The following is a 27272-nucleotide window of genomic DNA, read 5'->3' as shown; positions in this document are numbered from 1 at the left end:
GAACGTGACAGTGCGATATGAGTAGGTCACACACACACACACACACACACACACACACACACACACACACACACACACACACACACACACACACACACACACACACACACACACACACACACACACACACACACCCGTACCTGACAGGTAGTGTTGGGAAGGTTACTTTTGAAATGTATTAGGTTACAGATTACCATTTACTCTGTTAGAAATGTAATAATGTTTACTTACTTCAGAGAAATGTAACATTACTTTGATTACATTTCTACCAAATGATTTAAACTGGACAATAAAGGTGAAAAATCTTATCTCATCATCTTCAACTGTTTTTCCGGGTTCGGGTCGTGGGGGCAACAGCTCCAGCAGGGGACCCCGAGGCGTTCCCAGTCCAGTGTGGCGATATAATCTCTCCACCTAGTCCTGGGTCTTCCCCGGGTCTCCTCCCAGATGGGCATGCCTGGAACACATCCCTTGGGAGGCGCCCAGGAGGCATCCTTACTAGATGCCCAAACCACCTCAGCTGGCTCCTTTCAACGTGAAGGAGTAGCGACTCCACTCCAAGCCCCCCACAGATGGCCTCTCCGGGAACCATCACCTTATTGTGGTGGACAGGTTTGTGTGCCCATATGAACCTGAGAGCTGTGTTGTATGGAGCCTTTGTGCTCTGGGTAGGGTCTCCCATGGCAAATTGGTCTCAGGCGAGAGGTCAGACTAAGAACAGTTCACATGACACCATGATAGAATGAAGTAGAGGAAATGTGACCCAGCCCGAAGGAAGCCCGGGGCCCTCATCTGGAGCCAGGTCTGGATGTAGGGCCCGTCAGCGAGCGCCTGGTGACTGGGCTTGCCACAGAGCCCAGTCGGGCACAGCCCAAAAAGCAACGTGGACTTTCCATCTCCACCCTGTGGGCTCACCACCCGCAGGGGGAACTGCTGGTGTCGGGTGCGCTGTCCTTTGGGTGGCAGTGAAAGTCGAGGGCCTCGACGGACCAGACCCGGGCAGCAAGGGCTAGCTCTGGGGGTGTGGAACGTCACCTCGCTGTGGGGGAAAGAGCCGGAGCTCGTGCGGCAGGTGGAGCGACACCAGTTAGATCTGGTGGGTCTCTCCTCCACGTACAGCCTCGGCTCAGGAACCACTCTCCTCAGTGAAAAATCTCAAAATTACAAATTTACTGTAAACCTGACAAGTGTGCTGATGTCACAATGATTACTGTCCAACTATTATTTAAAGTTCTTCAGTATAACTTGAATTGGGATTGCATGGTCACCTGCAGAGAACATCTGCTCCTAACCTTCATCTCTCAGTGTCTTCCTCTTTTCTGTCCAATCCACAACAACATTCCAAACAATCCCACTGTTACAAAACTGACCACTTTGAGTGGAATAAAAATTGCCAGGTTTGTCAGTGTGTCACAAAACAGGATTTTAAGTGGATAGGGAAAATCAAAATGCTAATGTCGTGAAATCTAGTGACAAAATTGCTAAAAATTGGTGTTGCTTATCAGACAGGATGTTGAGGTGAAAATTCAAATTAAGGGTAAATCAAATTTGTCATATGGTCTTTGGGTGACCCACATTGTTCTGAAATATGATAGTCCTGTGCAGCAAAGAAGCAAAGCAACATAAGGCCTATTTAATATTTTACACATTTTTTCATTATATCCATATACAATCACTTTGTAATCATCTATATTTTAATTAGTAACTGGAATACAAAAACATTTTTCTCAGTAACTGCTGTATTACATTTATTTTGCAACTTGTTACCTTTAACTAGTTAACTCCCCAACACTGTTGACAGAGAAGCACAAATCGGTCATCATGAACGGTCTACTTACTTATTCCACGCTTGTCTGAGCTTCTTAGCGCTGTACACCGTGAAGCGGTCTGTGATGAGGAGACAACAAACAATTTGATCAATAATCTGTGACCTGTGATCAAAAAAAAAGTTACAAATTACAATGCCAACAGACTTGAAGTAAAGCATAAAAATCAAACCTGAGGAATTATTGATTATTAATTTCACAGAAGTGAGATTTTGACCCAGCTGAATGGGTGTAAGAATTGGTTTCTTTTCCAGAAGTGAAAATCAAAAGGAGGGCAAGACCCACAGGAAGACTATGGGATGCATCACCAATGATGTGTGTGTGTTGTACTAGACTGCAGTGATGAAGTGGAAGCTGAGCCTCAAGGTGGCGCTCAAAGCACAGATCAGTAGAAAAAGATCACAGACAGACACACATAAACCTTTTCAGTCACAACAGGGCTGGATTACATTTTTGAGAAAGGGCGAGGAGTTCTGACATCCATGAAGAGCTTTGAGGAGAACCAGTGCTCCGTCACTATGAAAGGAATCAGCTGGAATGGGTTGGGTATCCAACACCTCCCGCACACTCCCCTTGGGAGGTCCTCTCTTTGCTGGTTATGATGACCTTGCTTTGATCTTTTGAAGAACAAATGGAGATCTTATTAAATTTATGATTCAATAGTTTTGTGTGCTGCGGACTCGAGGGTGCATCAGATTTGAAAGGGAATTTTAATTTCAAAATATCAATTTGGCTGGCATTGCATTTTGTTCCAATTAACATAAAATTACTTTTGCAAAGTTGTGAGGAATTCCTTTGAGATTTAGGGGCGCCACCTAACATATTAACTTTTGTGAAATTTTGAAAAATGTGTCATTTTTTTAGTCTATTCTAGTCCATCCCTGCTGCACAAAACTCAGGGTAAGGCCACGTGAACATGTCCCATTGACCATTCATTTTGTCTATAGGACAAATGAATGGAGAATCTTGAAAGTTGAATTCTGCGAAATACCCACGTTGCCCAAAGGGCAAACAACTTTTACTTTGATAACCCTACAAATCATGTTACTGTATAAAATTCACTGTACTCAACATTTTGGCAAATAGACTAAAAATTGCACATTTTTCAAAATTTCACACAAGTTCATGTGTTAGGTGGCACCCCTAAATCTCAATGGAATTCCGCAAAACTTTGCAAAAGTTATTTTTATGTTAACTGGAACAAAATGAAATGCCAGCCAAATTGATATTTTGAAATTAAATTTTCCCATTCAAATTTGATGCACTCTAGCGGATGCGTGTCAAACTAGAAGAGAACTGATGAGATAACAGGCCTCAACCAAAGTTCCATCTTGTGATGTTAAAGAAACAAGAGATCCTTGTTCTCCATATGAAATAATTAAATGTTGGTTCAAAGTAGTGAGCATGGATATGCCTGAAAAAGTATTCACAGCCTTTGCCGTGAAGGTCTAAATTGAGCTCAGGTGCATCCTGTTTCCACTGATCATCCTTGAGGTGTTTTTGCAGCTTAATTGGAGTCCACCTGGGGTAAATTCAGTTGTTTAGACATTATTTGGAAAGACACACAACTGTCTACATATAAGGTCCCAGAGTTGACAGTGCATGTCAGAGCACAAACCAAGCATGAAGTCAAAGGAAATGTCTGCAGACCTCCAAGAAAGGACTGTGTTGAGGTACAAATCTGGGGAAGGGAACAGAAACATGTCTTCTGCTTTGAAGGTCCCAATGAGCACAGTAGCCTCCATCATCCATAAACGGAAGAAGCTGGAATCCACCAGGACTGTAGAGCTGGCCGCCTGTCTACACTGAGCGATCGGGGAGAAGGGTTTTCGTCAGGGAGTCGACCAAGACCTGGTGGCCACTCTGTCAGAGCTCCAGCATTCCTCTGTGGAGAGAGGAGAACATTCCAGAAGGACAACAAGCTCTGCAGCAATCCACCAATCAGGCCTGTATGGTAGAGTGGCCAGACGGAAGCCACTCCTTAGAAAAAGGCACATGACAGCCTGCCTGGAGCTTGCCAAAAGGCACCTGAAGGACCCTCAGATCACGAGAAAGAAAATTCTCTGGTCTGATAAGACAAAGATTGAACTCTTTCGTGTGAATGCCATTCATCATGTTTGGAGGAAACCAGGCACTATCCCTACAGGGAAGCATGGTGGTGGCAGCATCATGCTGTGGAGATGTTTTTCAGCGGCAGGAACTGGGAGACTAGTCAGGATTGAGGGAAAGATGAATGCAGCAATGTACAGAGACATCCTGGATGAAAACCTGCTCCAGAGCAGTCAAAAAAAAAAAAAGAGGAAGATCCAGTGGGATCGAAACATTGTTACATTAAAGGAAGTAACAAAGGTGTAAGTGTGCAGGCTTTTTTATTATTTTTTTGTTGAATGTCCTTGAGTGACCCAGCCAGAGCGCAGACCTGAATCCGACTGAACATCTCTGGAGAGATCTGAAAATGGCTGTGCACTGACGCTCCCAATCCAACTTGATGGAGCTTGAGAGGTGCTGCAAAGATGATGAGCAAAACTGTTCAAAGATACGTGAGCTTTGCTTGTGGCATCATATTCAAGAAGACTTGAGGTTGTAATTGCTGTCAAAGGTGCATCAACAAAGTACTGAGCAAAGGGTGTGAATACTTACAATATATACACATGAATTCTTAGTTTTTTATTTTTAATAAATTTGCAAAATTAAACAAAAAACTTTTTTCATATTGCCATTGTGGGGTGTTGTGAGTAGAATTCTGAGTGAAAATGAATTTACTCCATTTTGGAATAAGGCTGTAACATATAATTTGGAAAACGTTAAGTGCTGTGAAAACGTTTCAGATGCATTGTACAGCAATCATTCAGAAATACAACCAGTGTGGTACTGTATGGTAAATATTTCAACAGGAGGTAGTTCTTCAAAACTGAGTGACTATGCATAAAAGAGACTGGTGAGGGAAGCCACCCATGATGACTCTGAAGGACTTGTAGGCTTCTGTGGCTGTGGAGTTTCTCATGTGCCTTCTGGTGAACTGTAGCTGAAGTTTTATGTGTTCTGATATAATTCTTCTCAGCACAATTCCACCATGAAGATGTACAAATAAAGGAATTGCACATAAACTGGTAGACAGGTGGCGTGCATTTAAAAATTGTCTTTACTAGCATATTATTAGTGACAGGCTTAAACCTACTATGTTTACTTATCATCTTAACTGTAGGTGTTCTTGTAGTTATAAATGATAAACAACTATCAAAACCAAACAGAATAATGGTTGGGAGTCATGATTAAGTCAATACAATTTATTAAACTTCAAATTTTATGTATTTATAACTCAGTGAAATTACTTTTTATATGTTTCTCCTATAGCAAAAAAATTAGGCAATTTGCTTTTGAGATTCCTTTAGTTATAATCGTGTGAATTTTAAAAATAAACGTGACATCTGGGTTTGTGTATGTATACAGTAACAGAATATGGATTAGGTAACAACTTCCAATACTAGCAAAAATACTGGCAAAGCAACTCAGAGGATAACTTGGCATGTACTAAGGCTGAATTACATGAACAATTTCTCAGATTAACATAAATAAAGTCTAAGTTGGTCAAATGTGACATGAAAATATATACAGTTGTATGCCAAAGTTTGGGCACCCCTGATAATTTCCATGATTTTCCTTTATAAATCATGGGTTGCTTGGATCAGCAATTTCAGTTAAATATATCATATAGCAGATAAACACAGTGATATTTGAGAAGTGAAATGAAGTTTATAGGATTTACAGAATGTGTGCAATAATTCTTTAAACAAAATTAGGCAGGTGCATAAATTTCTGCCTGCACCACAACAGAAAAAAATACATCAATATTTAGTAGATCCTCCTTTTGCAGAAATAACAGCCTTGAAACACTTCCTATAGCTTCCAATGAGAGTCTGGATTCTGGATTCTGGTTGAAGGTATTTTCGATCATTCTTCTTTACAAAACATCTCCAGTTCAGTCAGGTTTGTTGGTATCTGAGCATGGACAGCCCGCTTAAAATCACACCACAGATTTTCAATAATATTCACGTCTGGGGACTGAGATGGCCATTCCAGAACGTTGTACTTGTTCCTCTGCATGAATGCCTTAGTAGATTTTGAGCACTGTTTATGGTCATTGTCTTGTTGAAAGATTCAGTCCCGGCGCAACTTCAACTGTCACTGATTCATGTACATTGTTCTCAAGAATCTGCTGATATTGACTAGGATCCATGTGACCCTCAACTTTAACAAGATTCCCAGTACCTGCACTGGCCACACAGCCGCACAGCATGATGGAACCACCTCCAAATTTTACTGTAGGTAGCAAGTATTTTTCTTGGAATGCTGTGTTCTTTTGCAGCCATGCATACTGCCCCTTGTTATGCCCAAATAACTCAATTTTTGTTTCATCAGTCCACAGCACCTTATTCCAAAATGAAGCTGGCTTGTCCAGATGTGCTTTAGCATACCTCAAGCGACTCTGTTTGTGGTGTGTACGCAGAAAAGGCTTCCTCTGCATTACAGCATCATACAGCATCTCTTTGTGCAAAGTGTGCTGTAAAGTTGAACGATGCACAGAGACACTACCTGCAGCAAGATCATGTTGTAGGTCTTTGGAGCAGGTCTGTGGTTTGACTATGACTGTTCTCACCATCCTTTGCTTCAGCTTATCTGAGATTTTTCTTGACCTGCCACTTCTGGCCTTAACTAGTACTGTGCCTGGGGGCTTCCATTTCCTCACTATGTTCCTCACAGTGGAAACTGACAGCTGAAATCTCTGAGATAGCTTTTTGTATCTTTCCCATAAACCATGATGTTGAACAGTCTTTGTTTTCAGGTCATCTGAAGAGATGCAAAGAGGGGAAACATTTGCAAATGGCCACCTTAAATACCCTTTCTCATGATAGGATTCACCTTTTTAAGGAGGTCAAGTGTCAGTGAGCTTACCAAACCAATTTTGTGTCCCAATAATTAGTGTTAAATGTATTTAAATCAATAAAATGACAGGGGTACCCAAATTTATGCACCTGCCCAATTTTGTTTAAATAATTATTGCACACTTTGTGTAAATACTAGAAACTTCATTTCACTTCTCAAATATCAGTGTGTTCGTCTGCTATATGACATATTTAACTGAAATTTCTGATCCAGACAACCAATGATTTATAAAAGAAAATCATGAAAATTGTCAGGGGTGCCCAAATGTTTGCATACAACTGTACCAGCATGTGGTAGAAACAGACACTACAAATGTGAAATAACAGAATAACAGCTACACAATTTTTTTTTTTTACATTGGTAAAATCCATTAAATGTGCACATTTAACATATATTAATTTGTAATCTGAACTGCATCTTTTGAACAACAATGGTATCATAAAATATCTATTAAAAGACATAGTTTGGATCTGGGATTGCTGATTAATCACAGACCCATTTCTATCTTGACCTTTGTTTCCCCATAATTCTTGAAAATGATATTTTTTAACACCTACAGTCATAGTCACATGATTCCACAGAACCTATACTCATTTAAGTGGTGAATAATGTGTTTGCATTATTACTAGCATATTATTGATGTCAATTAAACATCAGTCTTGTTGTTATTGGATCTTAGTGCTATTATTAAGACCAGTGATGATAGCATATTGTTGAAAAAAAATGGCATCTCTGGTCAAGTTCCCACATGGTTGAAAGCTTACCCATCAAGTCAGTCCCATTTTTTTTTTAAAATAACGACACCACCTTTTTTATTTTAACAACAACAAAAATAAAAAACATGAAGACATGAGTTCAGAATTTTCTCCATTGAAACAGGTCATCGGTGGCTTCACAGCTTGCACTACTGCCTGACAGCAAGAAGGTCTTGGGATCGGTTCCCACCTGGTCCTTTTTGTGTGAAGTTTGCATGTGCTCCCTGTGTTTGTGTGGGTCCCCGCTGGGTACTCCAGCATCATCCCACTTCCAAAGACATCAAGTTAGATGAATTGGTAACTTTAAATTTCCTATAGTTGTGAATGTGTTTGTCTATATGCCATAGACTGGCGGTCTGTTCAGGGTGTACTGAGCCTCTCACCCAATCATTTCTGGGATAAAAGCCAGATCCTCTATGACCCTTAATGGGAATAAGCGGATACAGAAAAGGAATGAAATATGGCATTCTTCAGGGTTCTGTTCTTAGCCAACAACTATTCATTGTTCACGTAGCACCTTTCGGTCAGATTAATTACAGCTGTGGTGTTGCCACTGCACATTGCAAAGCTGGAGACTTTTCTGACTGCACTGAATAACTAGTTATGTTGTAACATTCTACTTTTCAACAATAAGAAGTATGAGATCCTGCCAAAGACCTCTTTATGATCAGTTATCATAACCTGATTGTGTGATTCATCACAGTGACAGAGTTAAAAACATTGGTCTGACCTTGATCCATCCTTGTCTTATGTGGAACAGGTAGCTCGGTAGAATAAGGAACTGAGCAACCAATATGTAGACCTGAGTTTGATTCAGAGTGATCCACCCTGTCTGTGTCTTTGAACAAAACACTTCATCTGCATTGTCCCAGTGCAATCCAGCTATAAATGGGTATCCATTTTGACTGGGGAAGTAACCTACAATGAGCTGGCATCCCATAGACCTCACCCACATCATGCTACAGAATCCAAGAATAAACATCAATGGATCTACATAGCACCAACTTCTTTTATGTTGACCTGTACATTGGAGACTCACCATTTTCATTTACATAACATATTAAGGATTAGACCTGTTCTTTCTTTGGCTGATGCTGAGACACTAATTTCTGCATTTGTGTCCTCCAGACTTGATTACCATGTTACTTTCTCATTTTCAGAAGTCTTCAGATAATTCAGAACATGGCTGCTGGGAGGACTAACAATAATAACCATTACCTCAGTTTTGGACAACTTTTACTGGCTCCCTGTGACAGCGACAGCAGATTTTAAGATTTTGTTGATGACATAAAATACTGAATGGGCACACCAACAACACAGGCTCAGGTTACAGGCTTACTCTGATTCTGAGGGTGAATTGCTAACAGTGTTCATATTTTGTGGATTAAATTGCCTGCCAACATTAGAGTTTGATTTTGTTGAATCTTTTAAAATCTTCCAGAATTAATATATGATTTAATTTAATATGATTTAAGCTTTATATGTCATATTTCAGTTTATTGTTTAGTTTGTTGTAAAAATTGTAATTTGCTATTTTTGTTGTTTTAATTAATTTTCATGAAAGTGCTCTACAACTATATTTGTTATATTAATAGCACACCGCAGTCTCGTTTGAACCATGCGTGATATCGTGGGATTTGACCAATCATGGGGACAGCCGCTCCCGTTGTGCAATATATGCACAGCATAACTTCTCACGGGAAAATGGTGTACTGTTTTGTTTTCGGCTGCAATCACCGAAGCAGTTGCGAAAAGTGCAGTTTTTTTGGTTCCCAGTGGAGAAGGAAGACGAGGCAAATGTGAGAGGTCATGTCGATAAATGTTAGCCTACACAGCTAACGAGAGTAGCTGATGTATTTTGCCTGCACAATCGCCTCGACACGTTTGAGCTCTGGGTTATAAGCAAACCGCAACACATGTCCACTTTCCCACCGCATCTTCACTTTTTCTTCACATTTTTACCTTGTTTGTGTGTAATTTGCCCAAAAACTCAGACAAAGTGCAGTGTTTCTGTCCCCAGAAGTACAGAAATTGTGTCATATGCCTCATACTTTACCTCTTTAGCACCCGCCCTCAAACAAGACTGTGGTGCCCAATTATTATTATTATTATTATTATTGTTAGTACTACACCATTAAAGTTTTCCAAGAAGGTTTTTTGTTTCATTCAATATTACCACAGTAATATTTCTTAAATTAAAGTATGTGAGGCTTTGGTCTGTACAGTTCTCAGACAGCTCTGATAATCTCTGGGGAATTTTCTATGTGGATGCACAGCCAGGCAGAGGACGCCAAGTGGTAAACTACCTAAAAAGTGAGCCAGACTACCAGCAGTTGACTCAGCCTCCCATGCACAGTCTATTCCAATGAGCCAAACACGCGACTGTGTTCCAGCAGCCTGCCAACTTACCAACAGAGTGGTCCAAGTCCAAGACTGTGCCACACCTGAACTCCCCGAGTGCCAGAGGAGTCAAACATCAGCCTCAGACCCCTTAAACTCTTAAGTCCATATAAATGGATATCTGGATTTACAACATGGAAAAGTTGAAAGTAAATGTTGTACGTGACCTCGTAGTACAAACTATAGCTTTTATTCAAAGTCACTGCAAACGGACTTCATCTTGTAGGGAATAAAGGACTACTGGTATGTATTCCATCATTATTAAGAGATAAAAAGTAATTTGACAATGTCTGCTGAGCAGCTTCATGGCTAGATTTGTGTGCACGCTTTTATTTCAGAAAAGTCTGTAGTAGTGTTAATTTTGTCACCTGTTTTTAATTTAGACTTTGGATTTTGTCAAATGTCCTTTTTAGTTTGAGTCATATTTAGTCATTCACACACCATTTTATTTAGTCATATTTTAGTTGACAAAGTGTTAATTTTATTGTAATTTTTAGTCAAAAGAGAACAATGTATTTTTGTCTCATTTCAGTCAAGACATTTTAGTCAATATAGAGTTTCACACATCTCAAATACTGAATATTATCATTACCTAACAAAATACACTTGTTGAACTGTTGAAGGTTTGTGGTATTTTCCCCCAATATTTTAAATCCACAAGGCTTTCATCAGATACATATATTACCCAGATTTACAGATTTTGATGGCATCTCGCTAGGCGCGCTGACGAAGCTCGTGACGTTTACTAAGAGCACATGTTTATTTGATCCTACACCAACAAAACTGTTTAAGGACCTGTGGCCCACTCTTGGGCCGACTGTGCTGGAAATGATAAATCTCTCATTAACGTCTGAATCTGTTCCTAAATATTTCAAGTCTGCAGTGATTAAACCATTACTTAAGAAATCCAATCTCGACCCTAGTGTATTGAAAAATTATTGACCGATATCAAATCTATCATTTTGTTCTAAAATCCTGGAAAAAGTGGTTTCGTGACAGCTCGTGGACTACCTCACTGAGAATCTTTTTGAGCCACAGAAGTCTGCTTTTAGAAAATACAGAGACAGCACTTACTAAAGTAGTGAATGACCTTTTGCAAGCAATGGACTCAGATACCACAACAGTCTTGGTGCTGCTGGATCTTAGTGCTGCGTTTGATACCGTGGGTCATCATATTTTACTCAATAGGCTGGAGAATCACTTTGGGATTACTGGAACTGCTCTTGCATGGTTGACGTCATACCTGTCCAGTCGTTCTTACTGTGTATTGATTAATGGCACCTCCTCTGATCGTAGGGACATGAAGTTTGGGGTTCCGCAGGGATCTGTTTTAGGCCGCCTGCTTTTTTCCCATTGTGTAGCACCCCTTGGGAATATACTGCGGTGCTTTGGGATTCCTTTTCATTGCTATGCTGATGACACTCAATTATACATGCCAATAACTGCTGATAATCTCATTCACATAAAATCTTTGGAAGATTGCCTTGCATCAGTAAGAAGTTGGATGTCTAGTAACTTCCTACTTTTAAATTCTGATAAGACTGAAGTTATGGTTCTTGGTCCAACGAGGTATTGGCATCAATTTGATCAGCTAGCGCTTAGCTTAGGTTCGTGTAAATGGTAAATGGACTGCATTTATATAGCGCTTTTCCATCTGCATCAGATGCTCAAAGTGCTTTACAATTATGCCTCACATTCACCCCGATGTCAGGGTGCTGCCATAGAAGGCGCTCACTACATACCGGGAGCAATAGGGGATTAAAGGCCTTGCCCAAGGGCCCTTAGTGATTTTCCAGTCAGGCGGGGATTTGGACCCATGATCTTCTGGACTCAAGCCCAACACCTTAACCAGTAGACCATCACCTCCCCTGTGTTCGTGTGTTATACATCATATGGATAAAGTGAGGAACCTTGGAGTAATTTTTGATCCTACGCTGTCCTTTGATCTCCACATTAGAGACATTACGAGGACTGCTTTCTTCCATTTGCAAAATATAGCGAAGATTCGTCCCATCCTGTCTATGGCTGATGCTGAGACTTTGATTCATGCATTTGTCTCTTCTAGATTGTAGAGATTGTAATGCTCTATTTTCTGGCTTACCGCAGTCCAGGATTAGGGGTCTTAAACTGGTTCAAAATGCTGCTGCCAGACTTTTGACACAAAGCAGGAAGTTTGACCACCTTACGCCCGTTTTGGCATCCCTGCACTGACTTCCAGTCGCTGCAAGATCGGATTTTGAAGTATTGTTATTAGTTTATAAAATTGTTCATGGACTTGCACCTCCCTATCTGGCTGACCTGGTAAGCCCCTATGTACCAGCTCGGGCCCTGCATTCTCAGGGTGCAGGACTTCTATGTGTTCCCAGGGTGAATAAAAAGTCTGCCGGTCACAGAGCTTTCTCTTACCGTGCCCCAGCTCTGTGTAACGATCTCCCAGCACACATTTGGCAGTCGGATACTGTGGAGACTTTTAAGTCATGTTTAAAGACTCATTTGTTTTCCCTGTTTTATCATTAGTGTTATGTGTTTTTATTCTTGTATTCTTTTATAGTTGTCTTTTTATTGTGTTTTAAATTTTTAATTCAGTTTTTTTTATGTTGTGTGAAGCGCCTTGAGACGATTTAATCGTGAATTGGCGCTATATAAATTAATAAATTTGAATTTGATACAATTACACATTCACTTTTGTTGTACATCCACAGCACTTGTAGGGGTGCAGGTCTTTTGAAACTAAACATTTGTTGGATATAATTATTGTATTTGCATGTTCAGAATTGGCTAGAAATTTTTTAAAACAAAGCATAATAAAAATAAAGTAAATAATTCAAGATTTGTAATGAAGATTTGTAATGTTTTTATCTGTTGTATCTGTACAACTTGAGCCACTTTATTTTAAATATCACATTTCATATTTCATTATATGTAATATTTCATGTGAATTGTTATATATTAGTAATAAATAATGTTAAAAACCAATTGATATTGGATGGATGTAGCGTTTGCTGGTGTGTTCAAAAATCTCCACACAGTAGCTTTAATCTGAGCCTCGAGCTGATCAGAACACAGGCAGAGTGTAAATGTAAACTATTTCTTTTTTCATTAAATGATTGTCATTCACGTTAGATGGATTTACTCTGCAGCACTTTTATAATTTATTTATTTATTTATTTTTGACTCGTGTGACGTATAAGTCACATCGTCTTCTTAAACACGCAAACGTTTTTGGCTTTTAGGTTCCTAGTTTGTAAGAAAAATGTAAGTTAACTTTCTGGTTGTGTCCACTCTGGTGGCCTTTACAGATCTATGCTGAAACAACAGACGGGAGACAGAAACAAAAAACTGATTGTTGAATGTTCTGAATGCGCAGGAAGACAAAAATGGTGAGAGATTTCATTTCAGTTTTTTTCATGCCAATATTTTATAATGCATGTTCATTTCATCTTAGCATTTTAGAACACAGACATCGTGTTGTCATTGTCTCGTTTTTCGTCATGAAAAAAACGGCTGCTGATGAACATAGTTCATCTCATCTCGTGTGACGAAATTAATACAAGTCTGCTGACAAAAGTAAAGAACTGATTCCAACTGCTGAGGAGGCTCATCCTTCACTGATAAGACTACTATGACTCCCATCATTCATCTTATCTCTTCATTTTCTTTCTTTCTTTCTTTTTCTTAGGGTTGTGTGAAGTATGTAGCAGGTCATCCTCACAAACCAAAAATTCCTGAGCTTGACCTGACTGAGGTGACTCGTCCTTGTACTGAAGCCCAGATGATAAAAAATCACCTGTAAGGCCAATTAGAAGATTATCTCACTGCATCTCAACAACAAGACCTAAAGGAAGGATTTAGACATTTGAGAAGAGCACTGGACAGATATAATTATGATTTGTTAGAGGCGACTGAGTCCACTTTGTGTTGCACAACTTCCTGTGAGCCACACAAATAAACTGTCCTGCTCCAAACCTCACTGCAGCTGGGTGACCAAGTTACCGAATGTATAAAATCTGACAATTACAGAAAAGTCTTCATCAAATATGTAGACACCTTAACATGCTAAGAGCTCAGGTATTTTCAGCTTGACTTCTGAGTTCCATGTTTTAAAAAAAAGCATTTAGTTTAAATTACTAAAATGTTCCTTTTACTTGATCTTACAACTTTGTTTTTAAAAGCTGCAACACCAATAAAGTTCAGCTCAAGAATTTCTACAAGAAATGCTGAATCTGACTATGATCAAGTCTGCTCTGGGAGGATGCAGTGGTGCACCGTGTTGCTGTGTCCAAAACCACCACACCGCCTTGAGTCCTGGATAGCAGCCACCCAGGCAGGCAGAAAACCAAATGGGCAGCATAGTCTCGTTTGAGGGTGGGCGCTAAAGGGTTAAACTCTGACGCATAAGATGCAATAGTCCTACTTCCTTGGACAGTCCTCATATGTCCCCATCAGAAACATGGCATATTCTCTGAGGTTTTGGGCAAATTACACAGCAAACAAAGTGAAACTCCAAAGAAAAAGTAACGATGTGGTGGAAAGAGGACATGTGTTGCAATTTGTTTATGACCCGGAGCTCAAATATGTTGAGGCGGTTGTGCAGGCGAGAGAACGCAGCTACTCTGGCTAGGTGTGCCGGCTAATAGTTATGGCCCGGCCATACAGCACATGGTGTTTGCTGAAGGAAGGAAAAAGTCGCAAAGCCACAAATTGTCGAGAAAAAGTGGACAGGCTCATTCATCCATTGGTACATGATTGAATCAAGCATTTACAGCGGGTAAAATAAGTTGGATACGTCACCATTTTTCTCATTCAATATATTTCCGCACGTGCTATTGGGCACTGTAGTCTTCTTTGAGGGCGAGCGCTAATTAAAATATGATGCATATGACATAATTTCTCAACTTCCAGGGACGGAAACATGGCATTTTCTCCGAGATTTTAGGCAAATTACACACAAAAAAGTGAAAATACAAAGAAAAAGTGATGATGCAGTGGAAAGTGGGCATGAAACGCATGCGGTCAGTGTTCCTTTCAACTGAGTTTAACTGAGGAGATGTTAGCTAAAATCTGTTTTTTGATAACACCAACAAATTTACCACTATTTACACAATGTTTCAGTAAGAACAAAAGCTGAATAAAATCTTATATTTTCCCACAATTTGCATAATGTTTCAGTAAGTACATAAGTTGAATAAAATATTGTATTTGCTGTGAGTCCATGTTTAAATAAACTGTGTTCAGGAGATGAGGTACTGATTTGCTGTTTTGAATATTCTAAATGTTCTGTTTAATTTTGTCTGACTCTCTTCCAATAACCTGTTTCATAGGAATCCTTTTATTTTCATATAATTGATAATAAACTGATTTTTTTAAACATATGAAATACCATATTCAAATAATAATATAACATAAGTACACCCCTTTGTACATCCCACCTTCAAACACAGCTTCATACGACCATCCATGAGAAATCGACTTAAGCTCCCAATTTTCTCTATTAATAGAAACTTCCTACGGGCACTGCACTAGTTTAATTAAAATACTACAAATGACTATTACTACAGTGAATTTTGTGAACTAGAACAAAAAAAAAAAAAAGAGAGAATTATTGATGCAGTTAATGTGTTTAACGGTTATCTGATCCATCCTGTCAGAGTGCAATGCACTGTGGGAATCAAGAGAACATCCACAGGAAAACACGTTTGTGTGGAGGAGGGCCGGTGTCACAGACCGAACGGTCCGCCCCTAAAAACTGGTCTGCCTTTTGCATCTGTGCATGCGTCATTTCAGACCATAGCAGCACGTCTGAGTCTCTTCACCCAAAGCAATCAAATGGATTAATGGGATTATTAACCAAAGATAAAACCTCTTAAATCATTCTACAGTCAGTTTTAAGCAGAAACTCCATGAAATGACGCTTTGAAATGACTGACTCGCAGTGAACGCATCAGCTAGCAGCTCGTTTAGCCGCGTCCCTCTGAATGCTTCTGCCGCCTTTTATGATGAAATAATTCTGAATTTATGTGGAAATGATTGTTATACAAAAGCTTCAGATATCTGTTGCTGAGACAGATGATGACGGAGTGCAGTTTTAAGCAGAAATGAGGTGATAATCAGTGAACCGCGTCATCAGGGGGGGACCGATTTTTAGGGGGACCGTTCGGTCGGTCTGTGAGAAGTTGCGTTATTGTGGCTGCATTGTCTGCACAGTGAGCCGTGCTTATGTGAACACAGTGACCGTGCGTGAAGAAGACGACACTGAGAACTCAGAGTTACTTCAGAGGCTGTGATTGGAGAGATTATTGTTTGCTGCTTCTCCAGTCACAGTTTAATGCCAGAGGAGCACAAGAAAAGAAGACATAAAATCTCAGATCACATTTACAAAAAGATTTCTCTCGTTCTCTTCACTAAATAATTCAAAGTAAAGTGATCACCAGGAACAATTTGTTTCACTGCTGCGGTAAATGTGTGAAAAGCGAACACTATCTAAAAAAAAACGAGTGAGGGCAGAGAGTTGGAGATATGACTAGATGAAGAGAAGTATTTGTGGAACTTTTCATAACCTCAAGAATGTGGAAAGAAAAAGCTGGCGCCTCAACTCTGAGGTCAAGCCACACTATCAAAATTCAAAACTTAAGTGATAAATTGCAAAAATTGGGGGAAAAAATAATAAAAACAGTTTTACAAGCAGAAGTACAGAATGTGTTTTGGCAAAAGTGAAAAGGAAACTTTTCTTCAACCAGAGGGTGGATTTCCAGACTGACACAATACTGCCATCTGCTGTTTATCTCATCTTCTCAAGAAAAAAAGGAAGCCTTTTCAAATGTGCTCTTTATTTTATTGAGTCTATGCTAATTACGTTCTCATTATATTTGTTTGTTTGTTAGTCAAATTCCTACTGATGGTGCCAACATTTTCTGTTAAATCAGATGAAACACTTTTATTTTATCATCAAATTCTATCATTACAATGATTTTAATGCACACTTTTAAAGGTTAAACTCAAATTATTGTTCAGTCATAAAAAACATTTCAAACTGTTTTGATGTATGACCGTGGATCTGAATAATAAACTGACACTTCTTTATCTGCTTTGAAGTCACTGTTCACACACTTCTGAAGTGCACCTTGATAACAGGAGTGATCACAACCAGCTGCAGCCCCCTACAGACAAATATTCACACGCGAGCACGACTGGAACACATGAACGTCTGAAAACCTGAGCCAAACCCATCACTTCTTCTGGATTAGGTTGTGCAGCTCAGTAAACATCAGTGATGGATGTCACTTTTTTGATGAATGCTGATGAGTTACCCCATAAACCAAACTACTACTACAGAAAGGAAAAAAAAAATGCTGAGAGTGGTTCTACAGTGGTACTACAAAAGTATTTGGACATTTAATCATGTCCAAAAGTATTTGGAAAATGAAAATTTCTGTAATTTTGACTCTGAACACCACCACAAAGTTGATATATAACAATCAAGGTGAGCTTTCAGTGGAGACTTTCATCTTAAATTCAAGGAGTTTAACAAAATATATTACATCAAATATTTCAGAATTGCAGCCATTCATAGGCCAGTCGTAGGCAAAAATTGAATAAGCAATTTGACAAATTAAATATCAGGATATTCCAGAGTACTGGAGAGGAGAATTTGACCGATGGTCGAACCTCGGATTCAGGAGGAGCAGTGTGGGGAGTGCTCCGGGAATAAGAGGTCTGGGGTCCTTTGTTAAGGGCTATCCGGTCCCTGTACGACCGCAGCAGGAGCTTGGTTCGCATTGCCGGTAGTAAGTCAAACCTGTTTCCAGTGCATGTTGGCCTCCGCCAGGGCTGCCTTTTGTCACCGGTTCTGTTCATTATTTTTATGGACAGAATTTCTAGGCGCAGCCAGAGTGTAGAGGAGGTCTGGTTTGGGAACCACAGAATCTCGTCTCTGCTGTTTGCGGACGATGTGGTTCTGTTGGCTTCGTCAAATCAGGACCTTCAGTGTGCACTGGGGCGGTTTGCAGCCGAGTGTGAAGCCTCCGGGATGAAAATCAGCACCTCCAAATCCGAGGCCATGGTTCTCGACTGGAAAAAGGTGCTTTGCCCTCTTCAGGTCGGTGGAGTGTCCTTGCCTCAAGTGGAGGAGTTTAAGTATCTCGGGGTCTTGTTTACGAGTGAGAGACGGATGGAGCATGAGATCGATAGACAGATCGGTGCAGCATCTGCAGTGATGCGGTCGCTGTATCGGACCGTCGTGGTGAAGAGAGAGCTGAGTAGGGGGGCAAAGCTCTCGATTTACCGATCGATCTACGTTCCGATCCTCACCTATGGTCATGAGATTTGGCTCATGACTGAAAGAACGAGATCGCGAGTACAAGCGGCCGAGATGAGTTTCCTCCGCAGGGTGGCTGGGCGCTCCCTTAGAGATAGGGTGAGGAGCTCGGTCACTCGGGAGGAGCTCGGAGTCGAGCCGCTGCTCCTCCACGTCGAAAGGAGTCAGTTGAGGTGGCTCGGGCATCTTTTCCGGATGCCCCCTGGACGCCTCGCTGGAGAGGTGTTCCGGGCACGTCCCACTGGGAGGAGACCCCGGGGAAGACCCAGGACACGCTGGAGGGACTACATCTCTCGGCTGGCTTGGGAACGCCTTGGGGTTCCCCCGAAGGAGCTGGGGGAGGTGTGTGTGGATCGGGAGGTCTGGCCGGCTTTGCTTGAGCTGCTGCCCCCGCAACCCGACTCCGGATAAAGCAGAAGAAAATGGATGGATGGATGGATATTCTGAAGGGTGGCACAGTGGTTTAGTGGTTGGCACTGTTGCCTCACAGCAAGAAGGTCATGGGATCACTTCCCAGCTGGGCCTTTCCGTGTGGCGTTTGCATGTCCCCATGTTTGCGTGGGTTCCCTCTGGGTGCTCCGGCTTCCCCCCACTTCTAAAGAATTACAGATTAGGTGAACTGAAAACTGTAATTGACCATAGGTGCGACTATGAATGAGTTTGCCTGCATATGTTCCTGCGATAGATTGGTGTCCTGTCCAGGGTGTACCCCACCTCATGCCCCATGACTGCTAGGCTAGGCTCCAGCACCCCCCGTGACCCTTAATTGGAGTAAGTGGGCACAGAAAATAAATGGATTATTTTGAATACAAATCATCACTTTTGCAGACAGTTTTCTTCAGGACAAACAGGGGATGGAAACATGAACATTTCCAAGTCACTGAATATTCCCACCACACAGGAAACGCCTTCTTCTACAGCTTGACAGCTTCCATGACCGCAGGTGTCCAACAGCGAGTTCTTGGGTTCCCCTCACGACAAGTGCAGACAACTGTATGGCTACAGCTCAAAGCAGCCACTTCAGCAATGGAGGCCTTGAACATGGGCCGCTTCGCTTCCATGTCCCCGGCATCCCTCGTGATTTGAGAGAAGTTTCTTCGGAGGCTGAGCGTGATGTTCGCCGGTCTTTTGACATGGAGGACATTGTAGTTGCCTTTGGTGAAGCCAAGGCTTGCAAACAGCAGTTTTAGATATTCTGCACATGATGGACTTAAAGGTTAATCTTATATGTGTATGTGTGTACTTTTATTTATGTTGGACTTTAAAATTACTACGCAGGGTGCGCCTTTTGTAGTTGTTTGTGAAGAATGTGTGATTTTTCTTTTTCTGCATAGGATGGGAGTGTTTAGTTTTTATGTTCACATTTAAATATTACTTTTGTCAATAAGTTATTTTTAATAACATTTTTAAAGTAGATTTAATTTAGTTACTGTGCACATTTTTGAAAGATTTTTGATTATGTAATTACTACACAATTTGCACTCTTTATATGTTGGTTATTATGGTATGCTGGTGGGGATTTTGCAAAAGTTCAAATGCACTGTCAAAGAAAGATTTTATCGATATAAAGTGTGAGGTTAAACGATGTGTCTATGCTGTGGTTTGCGTAGGCTTTGGGCGGATGGGGTGGGGTGGTGAGGTGTAGGGGGACCTCCAAGTTCATTTTGCTTGGGGCCCCCAAATGCCTTGAAACAGCCCTGCTTGACAGCATTGCAAACGCCGCCATTGGAACACCCTCTGCTGGAGGCATTATGTGATGACCCCATCTCCAACAGCCAAAGTGTTTTTCTGCATTGTTTATTCTCTAAAATAAAAGTTTTCATGTTGGCAAAAAATAGCACAGATACCAGTATGCTCAGGAAGAGCTCATATCGGCTGATATTATCAACCAAACGCTATGTTGTCCTGGTTCTACAGTGCAACTTTTATCTGTTGCACAACCAGTTACCCAGCTTCATGGAGACGTGGAACAGAGGAGGATTTTCACACAACAAAAACAATCAAAGCCAGTTTTGAGTCTCTTTTGTGCCTTCTGGCAAACTACGGCTAAAATTTCATGTGTTTGGAAAAAAGAAGGGTAAAAAAACTAGTCAATCAATTTTTTTTTATATAGCGCCAAATCACAACAAACAGTTGCCCCAAGGCGCCTTATATTGTAAGGCAAGGCCATACAATAATTATGTAAAACCCCAACGGTCAAAACGACCCCCTGTGAGCAAGCACTTGGCTACAGTGGGAAGGAAAAACTCCCTTTTAACAGGAAGAAACCTCCAGCAGAACCAGGCTTAGGGAGGGGTAGTCTTCTGCTGGGACTGGTTGGGGCTGAGGGAGAGAACCAGGAAAAAGACATGCTGTGGAGGGGAGCAGAGATCGATCACTAATGATTAAATGCAGAGTGGTGCATACAGAGCAAAAGAGAAAGAAACAGTGCATCGTGGGAACCCCCCAGCAGTCTACGTCTATAGCAGCATAACTAAGGGATGGTTCAGGGTCACCTGATCCAGCCCTAACTATAAGATTTAGCAAAAAGGAAAGTTTTAAGCCTAATCTTAAAAGTAGAGAGGGTGTCTGTCTCCCTGATCTGAATTGGGAGCTGGTTCCACAGGAGAGGAGCCTGAAAGCTGAAGGCTCTGCCTCCCATTCTACTCTTACAAACCCTAGGAACTACAAGTAAGCCTGTAATCTGAGAGCGAAGCGCTCTATTGGGGTGATATGGTACTACGAGGTCCCTAAGATAAGATGGGACCTGATTATTCAAAACCTTATAAGTAAGAAGAAGAATTTTAAATTCTATTCTAGAATTAACAGGAAGCCAATGAAGAGAGGCCAATATGGGTGAGATATGCTCTCTCCTTCTAGTCCCCGTTAGTACTCTAGCTGCAGCATTTTGAATTAACTGAAGGCTTTTTAGGGAACCTTTAGGACAACCTGATAATAATGAATTACAATAGTCCAGCCTAGAGGAAATAAATGCATGAATTAGTTTTTCAGCATCACTCTGAGACAAGACCTTTCTAATTTTAGAGATATTGCGTAAATGCAAAAAAGCAGTCCTACATATTTGTTTAATATGCGCTTTGAATGACATATCCTGATCAAAAATGACTCCAAGATTTCTCACAGTATTACTAGAGGTCAGGGTAATGCCATCCAGAGTAAGGATCTGATTAGACACCATGTTTCTAAGATTTGTGGGGCCAAGTACAATAATTTCAGTTTTATCTGAGTTTAAAAGCAGGAAATTAGAGGTCATCCATGTCTTTATGTCTGTAAGACAATCCTGCAGTTTAGCTAATTGGTGTGTGTCCTCTGGCTTCATGGATAGATAAAGCTGGGTATCATCTGCGTAACAATGAAAATTTAAACAATACCGTCTAATAATACTGCCTAAGGGAAGCATGTATAAAGTGAATAAAATTGGTCCTAGCACAGAACCTTGTGGAACTCCATAATTAACTTTAGTCTGTGAAGAAGATTCCCCATTTACATGAACAAATTGTAATCTATTAGACAAATATGATTCAAACCACCGCAGCGCAGTGCCTTTAATACCTATGGCATGCTCTAATCTCTGTAATAAAATTTTATGGTCAACAGTATCAAAAGGAGCACTGAGGTCTAACAGAACAAGCACAGAGATGAGTCCACGGTCCGAGGCCATAAGAAGATCATTTGTAACCTTCACTAATGCTGTTTCTGTACTATGATGAATTCTAAAACCTGACTGAAACTCTTCAAATAGACCATTCCTCTGCAGATGATCAGTTAGCTGTTTTACAACTACCCTTTCAAGAATTTTTGAGAGAAAAGGAAGGTTGGAGATTGGCCTATAATTAGCTAAGATAGCTGGGTCAAGTGATGGCTTTTTAAGTAATGGTTTAATTACTGCCACCTTAAAAGCCTGTGGTACATAGCCAACTAACAAAGACAGATTGATCATATTTAAGATCGAAGCATTAAACAATGGTAGGGCTTCCTTGAGCAGCCTGGTAGGAATGGGGTCTAATAAACATGTTGATGGTTTGGATGAAGTAACTAATGAAAATAACTCAGACAGAACAATCGGAGAGAAAGAGTCTAACCAAATACCGGCATCACTGAAAGCAGCCAAAGATAACGATACATCTTTGGGATGGTTATGAGTAATTTTTTCTCTAATAGTTAAAATTTTGTTAGCAAAGAAAGTCATGAAGTCATTACTAGTTAAAGTTAATGGAATACTCAGCTCAATAGAGCTCTGACTCTTTGTCAGCCTGGCTACAGTGCTGAAAAGAAACCTGGGGTTGTTCTTATTTTCTTCAATTAGTGATGAGTAGAAAGATGTCCTAGCTTTACGGAGGGCTTTTTTATAGAGCAACAGACTCTTTTTCCAGGCTAAGTGAAGGTCTTCTAAATTAGTGAGACGCCATTTCCTCTCCAACTTACGGGTTATCTGCTTTAAGCTACGAGTTTGTGAGTTATACCACGGAGTCAGGCACTTCTGATTTAAAGCTCTCTTTTTCAGAGGAGCTACAGCATCCAAAGTTGTCTTCAATGAGGATGTAAAACTATTGACGAGATACTCTATCTCACTTACAGAGTTTAGGTAGCTACTCTGCACTGTGTTGGTATATGGCATTAGAGAACATAAAGAAGGAATCATATCCTTAAACCTAGTTACAGCGCTTTCTGAAAGACTTCTAGTGTAATGAAACTTATTCCCCACTGCTGGGTAGTCCATCAGAGTAAATGTAAATGTTATTAAGAAATGATCAGACAGAAGGGAGTTTTCAGGGAATACTGTTAAGTCTTCTATTTCCATACCATAAGTCAGAACAAGATCTAAGATATGATTAAAGTGGTGGGTGGACTCATTTACATTTTGAGCAAAGCCAATAGAGTCTAATAATAGATTAAATGCAGTGTTGAGGCTGTCATTCTCAGCATCTGTGTGGATGTTAAAATTGCCCACTATAATTATCTTATCTGAGCTAAGCACTAAGTCAGACAAAATGTCTGAAAATTCACAGAGAAACTCACAGTAACGACCAGGTGGACGATAGATAATAACAAATAAAACTGGTTTTTGGGACTTCCAATTTGGATGGACAAGACTAAGAGTCAAGCATTCAAATGAATTAAAGCTCTGTCTGGGTTTTTGATTAATTAATAATCTGGAATGGAAGATTGCTGCTAATCCTCCGCCCGGCCCGTGCTACAAGCATTCTGACAGTTAGTGTGACTCGGGGGTGTTGACTCATTTAAACTAACATATTCATCCTGCTGTAACCAGGTTTCTGTAAGGCAGAATAAATCAATATGTTGATCAATTATTATATCATTTACCAACAGGGACTTAGAAGAGAGAGACCTAATGTTTAATAGACCACATTTAACTGTTTTAGTCTGTGGTGCAGTTGAAGGTGCTATATTATTTTTTCTTTTTGAATTTTTATGCTTAAATAGATTTTACTGGTTATTGGTGGTCTGGGAGCAGACACCGTCTCTACGGGGATGGGGTAATGAGGGGATGGCAGGGGGAGAGAAGCTGCAGAGAGGTGTGTAAGACTACAACTCTGCTTCCTGGTCCCAACCCTGGATAGTCACGGTTTGGAGGATTTAAGAAAATTGGCCAGATTTCTAGGAATGAGAGCTGCTCCATCCAAAGTGGGATGGATGCCGTCTCTCCTAACAAGACCAGGTTTTCCCCAGAAGCTTTGCCAATTATCTATGAAGCCCACCTCATTTTTTGGACACCACTCAGACAGCCAGCAATTCAAGGAGAACATGCGGCTAAACATGTCACTCCCGGTCTGATTGGGGAGGGGCCCAGAGAAAACTACAGAGTCCGACATTGTTTTTGCAAAGTTACACACCGATTCAATGTTAATTTTAGTGACCTCCGACTGGCGTAACCGGGTGTCATTACTGCCGACGTGAATTACAATCTTACCAAATTTACGCTTAGCCTTAGCCAGCAGTTTCTGTCCAATTACATATGAGCTTTGGAAACAGAGACTGTGTGTAAAAATGGATGCAGTACATGAATGGTAAATGTTGCATTTTTTATACCCCTTGAATTCAAGCTGAAAGTCTACAGTACAAAGTTACTTAACTTGTGATTAAATACTAGGGATCTGAATCTTACAGCAACTCACGATTCAATTCGATTCCGATTCTTGGGGTGACGATTCGATTCAGAATCGATTTTCGATTGAAAGAGCTCTGAGAAATAGTTATATTACTTAAAAAAATGTTTATGTTTAAGAAAATGCAGCTTTACAAGATTAATCAAGAGATTCTAAAGATGTAAATTTACTTATCTGCTTTGCTCGTTCAGAGTTGGCTGGCAGTTTAGTGAAGTGATGGAGTGTGTGCTGGTCAGTAGTCGGCAGAGACCGCTGCTCCGCTTCTTTTAGCTCCGGGTGATGGCGTAGCATGTGGGCTTGCGGATTTGAAGTGTTTCCGAAGTACTTGACTTTCATTTTGCAGATTTTGCACATTGCATAAGTCATGTCAAGCTCCTTCTTACGCAGCAAATAATAAAATCCAAAATGCGCTTAGTACGGAGGCTGTTGCCTGACAAACAGTACACGCAGTAAGCAAGAAAATGTTTAAAAAAATGCTTTTTTAAAAAATCGATTCTTGGATCGATTCAGAATCTTAATAAATAAGAATTGCGATTCGGACATGAATCGATTTTTTCTGGCACCCCTTTTATATACAGACACAAAAATACAAAAATTATGGAGCTGACTGTATGTATCTTTAGTAAAAATAAAAAAAATCCTGTGATTCAGGAAGAGAAAATGATAGGTATTAGAAGGATAAATGCTGAATGAGATTACAATAGAGTGGGGTCATGTCTATGATGTGCACGTGCAGTGTTTATAAGGCAAAGTAAAAACTTTTGAGCACAGCCACATTGTTAAACATGAACAGATTATCTCTGTAGTCGGGTCCTGTTTGCTGAATATGAGCTGCAGCAGCTTCAGCAGTGCAGGCACGAGAACAGATGCAGCGCTCGGAGACTGGAATCAGGCAAAACTCTGCACGTGTCTGCAGTCATCTGGCTGAGACAGCTGCACAGCTGTTCAACACAGTGTGCGAGAGGCTAACAAGAGCCAACTGTCACCAGGGCCACGGGATGAGAAATTATGTGTGTGTATGTTGGATGCTGAGTGTCGCCCCAGTCGGTCCCTAATTGGCCACTGGAGATATGAGGCTGGGTCACATAGCTTTGTTATGCCTCACTGCCCCCCAATACAAACACTAACTCTCTTTATGTCCATCCATGCCTGTCCTCTGTGCAATCCATCACTTTTCCCTCTATGAGATAACACTAATCTGTAGTCCCTTTATTCATGTTCCCAGTAAAAAGGCCTAATGAGCTCCCAGAGGGCAAAGTCAGTCTGGCAGAGCTGCTGTCTGCCGCTCCCCCGGCTACATTAAAGCCATGCTGTAAAATCTTAGTACACTGTCCTGGTGGGTACGACACAGTCATGTATGAAGTGTTCCCTGAAAAAAACAATTACATATATATATATATATATATATATATTGCATCCAGAAAGTATTCACAGAGCTTCACATTTTCCAAATTTTGTTGTGTTACAGCCTTATTCTAAAATGGATGAACTAAATTTGTTTCCCTCAAAATTCCACACACAATACCTCATAATGATAGGTTTTTGCAAATGTATTAAAAACAAAAAACAAAAAACAAAGAAATCACATGAAACCTCAAAATTGATCATCCTTGAGATGTTTCTACAGCTTAACTGGAGTCCACCTGGGGATTGAACATGATGTGGAAAAGCACACACCTCTCTACATATAAGGTCCCACAGTTGACAGTGCATGTCAGAGCACAAACCAAGCATGAAGTTAAAGGAATTGATTGTAGACCTCTGAGACAGTATTGTCTTGAGGCACAAATCTGGAGAAGGGTACAGAAACATTTCTGCTGCTTTCAAGGTGCCAATGAGCACAGCGGACTCCATAATCCTTAAATGGAAGAAGTTTGGATCCACCAGGACTCTTCCTACAGCTGGCTGCCCATCTAAACAGAGTGACTGGGTGAGAAGGGTACCAAGTCAAGGAGGTGATCAGTAACCCTATGGTGCTCTGTCAGAGCACCAGCAGAGAGATAATCCATGGACCAAGCAGGTTTTTACACAAAAATGTAAGATAACCATCCCAGGGTGGTAGCAGTAGCCAGCTAGGGGTCAATGAAGAATTACACAAGTCAAAATGTAAAAATGCTCCAATCATGTTAAAAACTATACCACACTGTTTGTCTAATCATAACATTTCCAATAAGTTATAGTTTGGACAATCTATGACTGAATATTCTGGAGTTATGGGGTCAAAACAACACAAATAATGACAAAGGTCAGTTTCAGCTTGTACAGGGGTCAAAAGTTAAAGTTGCTCCAATTTCAGTAAAAAAAAAAGATGCAAATTATTGTTTGGGTTAATAGGGTTCTAAAAATGAATAGTATGTACCATCTGTCACACTTAGCTGTCATGTTACAGGGTAACATATGTCACATGTCATAGAAGTCAATTGATGTCGACCTTGTTTGACCTTTACTTTGGAGACCAAACATTCAACACTGTCAAAACTATTCCATTTATTAATCCTTTAATTTCAAACAATAACTTGCTTAGTGGTTAGCACTGATGCCTCACAGCAAGAAGGCAAGAAGAATGAGATCGCTTCCCGTCTGGTACTTTGTGTGTGGATTTTGCATGTTCTCCCCGTGTCTGTGTGAGTTTCCTCCGAGTACTCTGGTTTTCTCCCACAATCAAAATATGCTTATTTAGGGTCTGCTCCTTTCTCTGTCCCTGACAATGGCTGGAGGCTGGCCCAGATGTAGAGATACTGTAGATACTGTAGGGATGTTCAATCAGGTTCAAACGTCAGCATTAAGCATCAAAGTTAAGTGATCAGAATGAAAAAGTTCAGAATAAAAGTGAGCAATCAGAACAAAAGGTAAACCATGAGAATCAAAGGTAATAAAAGGCCAGAGATCAGTATCTAAAGTCATT

General features: G+C 40.5%; 1 protein-coding gene across 3 annotated transcripts in view; it reads right to left on the bottom strand.

The window, feature by feature from the left end:
- The window catches only part of cdk14 (cyclin-dependent kinase 14), a 715009-nt gene that overhangs the window by 201947 nt on the left and 485790 nt on the right, over window positions 1-27272 (bottom strand). For all 3 annotated transcript variants that reach the window (XM_034173976.1, XM_034173975.1, XM_034173977.1), the window contains one exon: window positions 1839-1887. In XM_034173976.1, the coding sequence (XP_034029867.1) occupies window positions 1839-1887 (49 nt within the window). The remainder of the gene's footprint in view (window positions 1-1838; window positions 1888-27272) is intronic.

Source organism: Thalassophryne amazonica, chromosome 7 (genome assembly GCF_902500255.1).
Source record: "Thalassophryne amazonica chromosome 7, fThaAma1.1, whole genome shotgun sequence".
Lineage (NCBI taxonomy): Eukaryota > Metazoa > Chordata > Actinopteri > Batrachoidiformes > Batrachoididae > Thalassophryne > Thalassophryne amazonica.
This window is presented reverse-complemented; position numbering and strand designations above follow the sequence as displayed.